This window comes from Palaemon carinicauda, unplaced genomic scaffold (genome assembly GCF_036898095.1).
Source record: "Palaemon carinicauda isolate YSFRI2023 unplaced genomic scaffold, ASM3689809v2 scaffold311, whole genome shotgun sequence".
NCBI classification, from domain to species: Eukaryota; Metazoa; Arthropoda; class Malacostraca; order Decapoda; family Palaemonidae; genus Palaemon; species Palaemon carinicauda.
Window position 1 is genome coordinate 19493 of NW_027170780.1, and position 12196 is coordinate 31688.

The 12196-nt window shown below is 32.6% G+C and overlaps 1 protein-coding gene across 1 annotated transcript; it reads right to left on the bottom strand.

Moving 5' to 3' along the window:
• Positions 1-5852: 5852 nt before the first annotated feature.
• LOC137636490 (balbiani ring protein 3-like) lies at positions 5853-10218 on the bottom strand. The gene is made up of 6 exons (XM_068368911.1): positions 9750-10218; positions 9000-9127; positions 8061-8159; positions 7549-7659; positions 6841-6970; positions 5853-6371 (listed from the first exon to the last, which is right to left on the bottom strand). The coding sequence occupies exons 1-6, from the start codon at positions 9808-9810 to the stop codon at positions 6364-6366; spliced, it is 537 nt and encodes a 178-aa protein (XP_068225012.1). The 5' UTR covers positions 9811-10218; the 3' UTR covers positions 5853-6363.
• Between the last annotated feature and the right edge of the window lie 1978 nt (positions 10219-12196).

Sequence of the window (12196 nt, forward strand, 5' to 3'; positions counted from 1 at the left end):
AAATATTAAGATCTATAACTGGCAGGCGGTAATGTTGAGCTGCACACGCTAATGACAATGATTGATTATTACTTCTTAGATAATTAATCGCAGTATATTTTCTTTAGAAAATCTAATGGTTCTTGCTTCACCCTACGCTCGCTTCGTTCATGGAAAAAGAAAAGCATCAAGCTCCCATGTACTGGCAAGCGGTACATGCTGAGCTACGCATGTCCCTCCCCCAAAGCTTCTTATTTCTTGGTAATTATTCAACATTTTTTTGTAAATCTAAAATCACAAACCCTGAAATTCAATAAAAACAAATTAATGACTTACTTTATGATCGGGCCATCGAAGGTGCTTCTCTTCCCTGTAAGATAACCAAGAACGACACTTCTAAAACCCCAGGGTCCCATTGGGGGTCCCCACTATCGACAGATATATATATATATATATATATATATATATGTATATATATATATATATATATATATATATATATATATATATATATATATATATATATATATATATATATATATATATTTCACCAAGTATTTATTTGTAGTGAAAATAAGTGTCATTTTTTAAGAAAACGGGCATTTTTCTATAGAAAAAGGCTGTTTTTTAGTAGGAAAGCTTTTCCTGTCCATAACTACAATACTGTAAAACCGGCTAGCCTCAGGGCCGTACAGTATCATAACTTTAACTAGGTTCAAAAAGAAGGCCAACTTGTTACAGCAATTAGTATGCTTGTATATCAGCAGACAGAGGTTAGCTCATGCACAGAAATAGCTTAGTTCAATCACATCTCACTAAATCAAAGCTATATGGTCTACATCTACGTATCATTTCCGGGGTTGGCGATAATGTACCCTGAGAAACCCCAAGAATAGTTTGCGGGTGCATTTGCAATTCTACAAACTACCTGCAGGTACAGTAGTTAGTAGGAAGGCGGATGCACACACCAACTAAAAGTGGGGGGGTGTTACTTTACTTTATGGGCTCTTGGAGCCTTTGTAGATAAGCGGCCAGGTCTTCCTGCAACCGCAGAAAACGGGAATTTCTTCCCGTTTTCACAGGTGGCCGCTATCATACATATCTCCTGGGCTCTTGATCCTATCACATGACGTATAGCAATTTTCTTAGATATTTTGGATGGCTGATTCTGATAACCTGATGAGTTATTGCATATATCTTAAACTATCTAGCTTTAATAGGCAGCCAGTGTAATTCAATTAGTATAGGAGCATAGGCTAGGTGTAAACGTCTCTCGGGGTGTATATATGATAGCGGCCACCTTTATGTATTATGTCTAACTTAGAATACGGCAGTGTAAGGAGTGACGTTAGGTAAGTAGGTAAGGAAACGGCTTGTAGGTTAGGTTATGAGGGAAAGTTTAAGTTAGTTGATGTCCATCTTTAATTTACGTTTGAGGAACTGGCCGCTGATATACAAAGGCTCCCCTCTCTCGGGGCATGACACCTTTTATCAGTCTTGCTCTTCTGTGTATTGCGTTTGGTAATTTATTAATTTGCACTTTGGGGTATATTACTGTACTTTTACTTTAAGGGCTATTTTCCTGGCCCTATAGCGTAGGGGAATCCTGCGCCCAACAAGATCTGGAGCCTTTGCATATCAGCGGCCAGTTCCTCACGCGTTGATTAAAAACGGACATAAACTAACTTAAACTTTTCCCCCAAACCTATAAACTGTGTTCTTATCTATTTACCTAACTCCTCTCTCTCTCTCTCTCTCTCTCTCCCCCCGAATTAGGTATGGCTAGGTAGTGGAACCTTATGTTAGGACATATCTCTTTAATTTAATTAAATGGGATTAAATTTCCCTAATATATCAATAAAAACTAGTTTAGTATTTTATATATAACGTGATTTTATCAACAGGGAATCCTTAAAATCCTTAAAATCCTTACCTTCAATCCTTAAGTGTTCGAGATCAAAGAGTCCTTATAAGATCTTATGAATGAGAATGTAAACAAACAAAGCAAATTTCTACTTCATAATATTAGTGATCCTTTTTTTTTAAATAAGGAATTGTAATATTTCAAAGCAGCTTCATAATATTTAGATGGATTATATATTACTATAGATTATTTATATTTTAATTTATCAATATTTATATTTATTTTCTCCATTATCATATTTTTACTTTTCTTGTATAGTGTCATTCTATGCAGTGGAAATATTAGTTTTTCCAAAAGACTTATTCCTTATAAAGTTTGTATGTAATTAATAATAATAATAATAATAATAATAATGATAATAATAATAATCATCATCATCATCATCATCATCATCATCATAATAATAATAATAATAATAATAATAATGCCTTTTCATGTGCAAATTCTTTTATTTTATTTATCTATTATAATTCCATTATTTTTTGTCGTTCGAAGTAATTTTGATAAGCTATTAGAAAAGTAATTTTGATAAGCTATTAGAAAAGTAATTTTGATAAGCTATTAGAAAAGTAATTTTGATAAGCTATTAGAAAAGTAATTTTGATAAGCTATTAGAAAAGTAATTTTGATAAGCTATTAGAAAAGTAATTTTGATAAGCTATTAGAAAAGTAATTTTGATAAGCTATTAGAAAAGTAATTTTGATAAGCTATTAGAAAAGTAATTTTGATAAGCTATTAGAACTAGGATCTTTTACTCCAGCTGTCGAAGTCTTAAGTGATTTTATAATTTATTGAATAATACTTTCCAGTTGCTATTTGGCTGGTATGTTTAGCAGTAAGCTGAGTAATGAGAAACCTGATCTTCCATATTCCTGTTTTCCCGAGGCTAAACTAGTTTAGCTTTTCGGTCCCGTGAAATTGTAACATATTTGATGGTTTGATGTATATGGAGGTACAAACCCAAATGGTAGTTTTTCATTGTTTATCTATTTATCTATCTATCTATCTATCTATCTATCTATCTATCTATCTATCTATATATATATATATATATATATATATATATTTATATATATATATATATATATATATATATATATATATATATATATTTATATATATATATATTTATATATATATATATATATATATATATATATATATATATATATATAATGTTCCCACTCCTCCCTGGGCTACTTTCCCCACTTCATCCCTTGGTCTTATAGCATTCTCCTTTTCCAACTAAGGTTGTAGCTTGGCTACTAATGCTAATAATAATGATAATTGATTTCATGCAATTGATGTTTTGAATTTCAACTTCACAGTATATCATCAATTATCAAACATTTAATTATCGCATAAAACTTATATACATATGACTTAAATGTTCTTAAAATTCGGTCACGAATGTTATGTTTTTTAGTATTTTCAGGCAGACAAATTTTTTTATTTAGAATACTAGTAAGATGAAATTATATATTCAACATATATTATTTCTCATATATTATGCCAGAGAGATAGTGATTTTTTTATATTTCCTATTAATAATATTCAATGAATGTAAAATACATATAAATGTATCTTTTTTGAGATACGGCTAAAACGTATGATGTATCATATCTCATGGTTGATGGTAGGCAACAAATATTGTTCATCTCATACGGTTGGAAGTTATAAAGGTATATTATTAATGTTTATTGTCAGTAAGATATAGCCATAAATTAGCCATCTTTGGTATGCGCAAAGTAGAACGATGAGTTTATATTCTAATACCAATAAATGAAATAATAAATTGACTATCTAAGATGCTTGTAAAACTGCATGAAGTTAAACCGTATTAGGTTTTCCCCACCGTTCATCACTATGTTTAGCTATATTCTTTTTGTATTTAGTAATTTATAAGTTCAAATTGCATTGCATTAATAGACCATTTAATCATATTCAAAATACGAAATCTATACCGTAACGAACATTGTGTTTCTGTTCTCCTTCTCGAAGACCGTCATGTTATTTGGCATTTTTAACTTGTGAGTTTAATTTGGGTTTTGTTTATCTAGTTATCCCAGGAAAGGTTTAGACGCTCTCTCTCTCTCTCTCTCTCTCTCTCTCTCTCTCTCTCTCTCTCTCTCTCTCTCTCTCTCTCTCTCTCTCTGGAAATCCATCATATGCTAGACCGATCATCTTTAAATATTCAATTTTTCCTTTTTTTCCTTTCCTCACTGGACTATTTTCCCTGTTGGAGCCCCTGGGCTTATAGCATCTTGCTTTTCCAACCAGGGTTGTAGCTTAGCAAGTAATGATAATGATATGGAGGGCTAGGCTAGTTTATTAATTGTATAAAAATAAGTATTATTAATTTTTAACTCTCTCTCTCTCTCTCTATCTCTCTCTCTCTCTCTCTCTCTCTATCTCTCTCTCTCTCTCTCTCTCTCTCTCTCTCTCTCTCTCTCTCTCTCTCTCTCTCTCATATCAAGCATGTGTTTATAAATAGCTTCCACTGAGTAACACCATTCGTTTCGAGTTATCAGTTGAAATATATCACTATGATGGCTTCCGGTCGTTATCATTACATTTTGACGCTATTTTTACAAGTTTCGTGGACCCATTATGTTTGAAGCAAGGAAAATTTAATAACACACAGCTTCTCTTTCCATTATATCATAGAAACATGATTGTATACATTATCATTGCAATGTATTTGGTCTTTTAAGTTCGGTTGTCATTGTGTCCTGCCTGAGCTATTTATAGCAATAGTTGTGTCGTAGGATAACAGTCCTTGATACGTTCAGCTTTATACTTAGAGAGTGTAGTTGTGTCATATGATACCAGTCCTTGATATGTTCAGCTTTAGACTTAGAGAGTGTAGTTGTGGCATATGATACCAGTCCTTGATATGTTCAGCTTTAGACTTAGAGGGTGTAGTTGTGTCATATGATACCAGTCCTTGATCTGTTCAGCTTTAGACTTAGAGGGTGTAGTTGTGTCATATGATATCAGCCCTTGATATGTTCAGCTTTAGACTTAGAGGGTGTAGTTGTGTCATATGATATCAGCCCTTGATATGTTCAGCTTTAGACTTGGAGGGTGAAGTTGTGTCATATTATACCAGTCCTTGATACGTTCAGCTTCAGACTTAGAGGGTGTAGTTGTGTCATATGATACCAGTCCTTGATATGTTCAGCTTTAGACTTGAGAGGGTGTAGTTGTGTCATATGATACCAGTCCTTGATATGTTCAGTTTTAGACTTAGAGAGTGTGATTTTTCGTTTCTACCTTTAGAGGTTTGATATTTACTTGCAGTTTCGGTTCTCTGGTAATATATTGAATTCATTTTTGTCTAGATTTAATTTTTTTATACTGTATATTAACTTAGGTACTTTAAATATGAATTTTAGAAACCTTGTTGAAATATTTTCAACACTTATTGACTATTTTGTGACGATATATCCTATTTCAGTTATATGAAGATGATTTGAATCTAAGTTGAAACCTTTATAACTTTCACGTATTGAGTTTTAGCTTCGATATTTAGCAATATCATGACATTATACGGCGAACAAGCATTAATATCTATTCAATATTGATTAGAATAATAATAGTGAAATGTGTTTAGTTTGCATCTGCATGGCCATTTCAGCAATCAAAATTTTAATGAACCGACATCTTTTGCTATTTATGCCACCTATGTTTCAGTAAATCCGTTTGTGGCATTTGAATAGAAAGGTACATTATAAAACACAGAAATGGAAATTAGGTTAACTGTGGGAAATTTAAATTTCATAAATTATAGATAATTAAATGTATTTAAAAGGGGCTCATCATAATACATTAGAAAAATGAGAGAATTAAACATTCAGAGAAGTGATTATTGAGGAAACTATCTTATTCTATGTTTTAAGATACTGAATGAATAGAATATTTTACAATTTTCGCAATGAATCCACCGAAGATGCATCTACAGGAAGGACTGTGTGAAGTCCAAACCTTTCCTTGGGCTAAACAACTTGCTGATGAATCCTTGCATCAGACGCCACTGCTCTGCGCATCCTTTGATTCTTAGCAATCTGGAGCTGCATCGTGCTTGGAGACATGAATGCTGATTCATTCTGGAGCTGCGTCGCGCTTGGAGACATGAATGCTGGTTCATTCTCGAGCTGCGTCGTGCTTGGAGACGTGAATGCTGGTTCATTCTCGAGCTGCGTCGTGCTTGGAGACATGAATGCTGGTTCATTCTGGAGTAGCGTCGCGCTTGGAGACATGAATGCTGATTCATTCTGGAGCTGCGTCGTGCTTGGAGACGTGAATGCTGGTTCTTGGGGGTTGAATGGATTTCACTCCGTATCTTCTTAATTGTTATCATCCTTCGTAATTCTGATCAGGACTAGCATGATATTAAGTGCTGAAACTACCAGTTTCTCTCTGAGATGATTTATTAAGGATCCGCTTGGAGAGTTCTTCATTTATCTGTGGAAATAAGGATGAAGAAGAAAAGTTGTTACTACTTTTATATGAAAAATACCTTTAATAAACAGCCTAGTTTTACTGCAGATAGTACTGCTGATTTGCCTAAGCTAATTTGGGCTGAAATGCTAAGTTTTGTCAAATATGCTTTTATATTTGAACTTGAAAAGCCAAAAATTTCACCAAGGCCAAATTTGAGTAACTAGAGTCATTAAATGCAAGTTCATGAATCAACGATGTCCGAATTAATTTGTGATGCTTATCCAAAAGTTCATTTAAGAAGGATAAAAAGAAATAAAAATGTACTTTGTAACGACATTATTTTAAGATTCCCTAATTAAACTAACAGTTGTAATGATGTAATAAATATTCTTCCTCTAATATATATATATATATATATATATATATATATATATATATATATATATATATATATGTGTGTGTGTGTATATCTTTGTATGTCTATACTTACATATTGATCCATCCACCAAAGACACACAGCTACAGGAGGAACTGTGCCAAGTCCAGGCATTGCCTCTGGCTAAGCATCTGGCCATGCCATTTTCAGTACATCTACACTCACACTTGTCTTCGTCAAACTCCTGTTGGAAAATAAATAAGGCTTTAGATAAAGTATAAATATAATGTTAGGTGATTAAAGAAGACTCTAAAGAGAGAACAGTTAACTCAGGATTATAGATTAGTAGTTAATGGAAGATATTTCATTTATGTGGTGAGGTACAAGCATGTCTGTATTCCATTTCAAGCATATTTGCAATTGCATGAAACTTTGATTCTTGTTGGTTACTAAAGGCACGTGAGTGAAGTTCATTGTTTGTATTGGTTTTATATCTACACTTTTCATTATTTAATCCATTCCTTAAGTGAAATGGTTGAATGAATAATGTAGTAGACTTTAATGGGTCCAAGATATGCCATATATAAACTATAAAAAGACTTATGTCAGCCTGTTCAACATGGAAAAACATTTGCTGCAACTTTGAACTTTTGAAGTTCTACCGATTCAACTACCCAGTTACTAAAAGTTGAACTGTAACATTGGATGGAAAAGTAAAACTTAACAAGCTAGAGGACCCTCAATATGGCAAGAGGCACTACTGAAGAACAAAATTAAGAACTGAAGAACATAGTACACGACTAGAATCAATAAAGATCTTACCTCGAATTCTTTGCAGTGTTCTTTTTCGACGATGCATTGACATCCACACTCCTGATGTTCCTCCACTCCTACATAATCACACTTTGAGCTGTCGCCAAATTTCAGTTCCACCTGATAGGATAGAAATGAGTTAAGTTTAGGTGAAAAGGATATTGTAGAGATAATAAGCAAATACCAACTATTTTTTATCGTGTTTTTTTTTTCTATTATTTATTAATGTATTAATCTCGCATCTTGAGAAATTGTTTACCTTCTATTATAGAATGTATTTTTGACTGTTATGGGACTTTTTACGTGCATTTTGAAAACTATAGTGGAAAATAGTACAGCTATCATTTTATTCTTGTTAGTTATATTTTTGTAATTATCTGTAGAGATTTCATATTAATAATAATTCAAGTATACACACATATGCACACACACATAAATGTGAGAGAGGCCACACTAAAAACAATAGCAAAATTTTCAAGTACATTAAATCACTACGAAGAGAAGTGGAACTTGAAACCCACCTTGACGTATTTGGTGGTATTTTGAGTGGCAACACATCGTTTCTTCTCTGAACAGAGCAATTCGCTGCAACGCTTAACAATCGTTACTGACGGCACAACCTGCGGGAAAAGAGTTATTATTAATATTATTACTGGCCAAGCTACAACCCTAGTTGGAAAAGCAGGATGTAATAAGCTCAGGGGTTCCAATTGGGAAAAATAGTTCAGTGAGGAAAGGAAACAAGGTAATAAATAATTGATGAGAAAAAAAATTAACAATAAATTATTCTATAAACAGTACGAGATGTTATTATTACTATTACTGGCCAAGCTACAACCCTAGTCGGAAAAGCAAGATTCTTATAGCCCAAGGGTTCCAACAGGGAAAAATAGCTCAGTGAGGAAAGGAAATAAGGAAATGAATAATTGATGAGACAAAATTAACAATAAATTATTCTAAAAAACAGTAACAACATAAAAGAAGATATTATTAATACTATTACTAGCTAAGCTACAACCCTAGTTGGAAAAGCAAGATTCTATAAGCCCAAAGGTTCCAACAGGGAAAAATAACTCAGTGAGGAAAGGGAATAAGGAAATAAATAATTGATGAGACAAAATTAACAAATTATTCTAAAAACAGTAACAATATCAAAACAGATATTATTATTACTATTACTAGCTAAGCTACAATACAAGTTGGAAATAAGATAGAATAGTGTGCCCGAGTGTACCCTCAAGCAAGAGAACTCTAACCCAAGACAGTGGAAGACCATGGTACAGAGTCTATGGCACTACCCAAGACTAGAGAACAATGATTTGATTTTGAAGTGTCCTCCAAGAAGAGCTGCTTACCATAGCTAAAGAGTCTCTTCTACCCTTACCAAGAGGAAAGTAGCCACTGAATAATTACAGGCAAGTAGTTAGCCCCTTGGGTGAAGAACTTATTAATCTACTTACACTATCATATCCTTCGGGTACCGGTATAGGTACCAGTTGCTGAGCAGGTGGGCTACATGGCATCTCGATTTTCTTTATCCTTTGTAGGTGCTGTTTTTCTTTTCTCGACTTGTGACAGTCTCTTCCTTCTGAAATAAAAAATAATGTTAATAATTTTTGCTGCTTGATGTAATTTACAATTGATGTATGTTTAATAAACGTCTTATTATATATATATATATATATATATATATATATATATATATATATATATATATGTATATATATATATATATATATATATATATATATATATATATATATATATATATATATATATATATATATATATATTTATATATATGTGTGTGTGGTGTTTGTGTGTGTGGTGTGTGTTTGTAGGAGTATAAGTACCTTATTTATATATGTATATATTGAATAGATGCATATATATATACATATATATATATATATATATATATATATATATATATATATATATATATATATATATATAAATATATATATATGTGTGTGTGTGTGTGTGTATATATATATATATATATATATATATATATATATATATATATATATATATATATATATATATATATATACACACACACAAAACGGTTTTTATATACAAAAATAAGATTGGGGCTTATCGCTAGAGGAGCAATAAACTAGTTCGTGAAGGATGCAAGGGCCTAGAGTCCGGGGGGAGGGGAGAGAGAAGAAAGAAAATAACAAATTATGCAATCACAAGCATACCTGTTGCGGTCACGTTCAACACGACGATCAATACAATTGCAGCGGCGAATGTAGTCTTCATTTTTGTAAAAGTATTCTCCACAAGAAGTAAAATTCCAACTGTGATGTTCACTTGTATAAATTCTATTGAAACAGAATTTAATATCCGCTGTTTTAAATTCAGAGGAGAATCTGAAGTGAATTCTTCCTTTGAGGCAGAATTTACGAAGATCTATAGGCTCTGTAAAGCTCCGGATCCAGAGATTGCTTCGAAGCTAATGTATGATTCCCTGACACTCGCTCTCGGTTTTATACCATTCCGGCCAACGTAATGTCTTGCCATAATTAGCTGGGACGAACGTTTAACGCAATCCTGTATAAGGAAATGCTCACTGGCGATCTCGGCTCCGTTCGGAGAACTCTTCGCGACGATAGAAATTTGGAGCGTCCCGAAACTGGCCCGAGGAGTCGGCGGGAATCCCCTCCGGAAGATGAAGGTAGTAGTTACTGATTACATCGGCCTTGATTTTGACATAACACTGGGATGAGTAGCTTTATATTGCTTTATAGTCTATTAATACAGATTCCCCATTATAGGGAAAGAATACGCTCTTTGCCACCTAAATTTATAGGCCGAGGACTCGGCCCCACTGATCCTGCATAGGCCTAGGACTCACTGGTCCTGCATAGAACTAGGACACACTAGTCCTGCATAGGCCTATGACCCACTTGGCCTGCATAGCCCTAGGACCCACGGGTCCTGCATACGCCTATGTGTGTGTTTGTGTATACACATATTTCTGGCACAACGATGTACCGTTTTTTCTTTCTTCCTCCAACTGTAGTTTCATACCGCAAGCAATTGAGGAAGATTTGGCGCCTCCTCTGTTGACCATTTAAGGTGAATATTTTCAAGCATTCTCTATATAGTCAAGGTAACGTTCTGAGACGCTATTTCCACATGGTGAATCCCATCGCGGAATCCTGCGTCAAAATCAGCTGTAATGTGGACGTCCATTTCCGTTCGCCTGGCACCGCACTCCGTCGGATTCGTCTTTCCTACATCCGTTCATAGCTATCCCCGGGACTTCCTGTCTGTTTTAATAGTTTCCGTAACTTCAGTCAGTCTTTCCGTAACTCCAGTCATTCAGAGAAGTTCGATTTGAAATCCAATTCCTTAATTTTTTTCCACCCGGGATCGTAAGGTCATTAAAGGCGCTGGAAATGAGGCGTCTTCCAGTTCTAAAAATAGCTCCGCGAGGCAAGTAGTTCCTTCCGTGACTTCGTGACGTCATCGGAGACGGGCAGACGTAAAGAAGGTCATAGACAGACAGTTATTTAAGCGTTTTACGGAGAATAGATTTTAATGACGACAGATGGTGTAGGGCATAACATTCCATTTAGATGAGATTTACGAATAGACAAGAAAATCTTTCTTACGTTATTGTCGATAAAGCTGTGGGTATGCTTTTATAATTATTATGAGCTATATTTGCGCATACATATATACTGTACACACGATTATACAGTATATATATATATATATATATATATATATATATATATATATATATATATATATATATATATATATATATATATATATATATATATATATATATATATATATATATATATATATATATATATATATATACATATATATATATATGTATATATATATATATATATATATATATATATATATATATATATATATATATATATATATATATATATATATTTATATATATATATATATATATATATATATATATATATATATATATATGTATGTATATATATATATATATATATATATACATATATATATATATTTATATATATATATATATATATATATATATATATATATATATATATATATATATATATATATTTATATATAATAATATATATATATATATACATATTTATTATATATATATATACATATTTATTATATATATAATATATATATATATATATATATATATATATATATATATATATATATATATATATATATATATATATAATCATCATCATCATCATCTACGCCTATTGACTCAAAAGGCCTCGGTTAGATATCGCCAGTCGTCTCTATCTTCAGTTCTTAATTCAATACTTCTCCATTCATCATCATCTACTTCGCTCTTCATAGTCCTCAGCCATGTAGGTCTGGGTCTTCCAACTCTTCTGGTGCCTTGTGGAACCCAGCTGAACGTTTGGTGAACTGATCTTTCTTGTGGAGTATATTTGGTGAGTAAAAAATATGTCTGTCAATGCAAGTGTTATTTAGACAAGTATACAGCTTAACACCAGAAAATATGGCTGCCATTACGTTTTCAAAATGAATATAGTACATGATTATGTTTCTTCATTTAGAGAGACAGATAAAAGTGTTATTTAGACGTAAGTATACAGCCCAAACACCAGCAAATATGGCCGCCATTACGTTTTCAAAG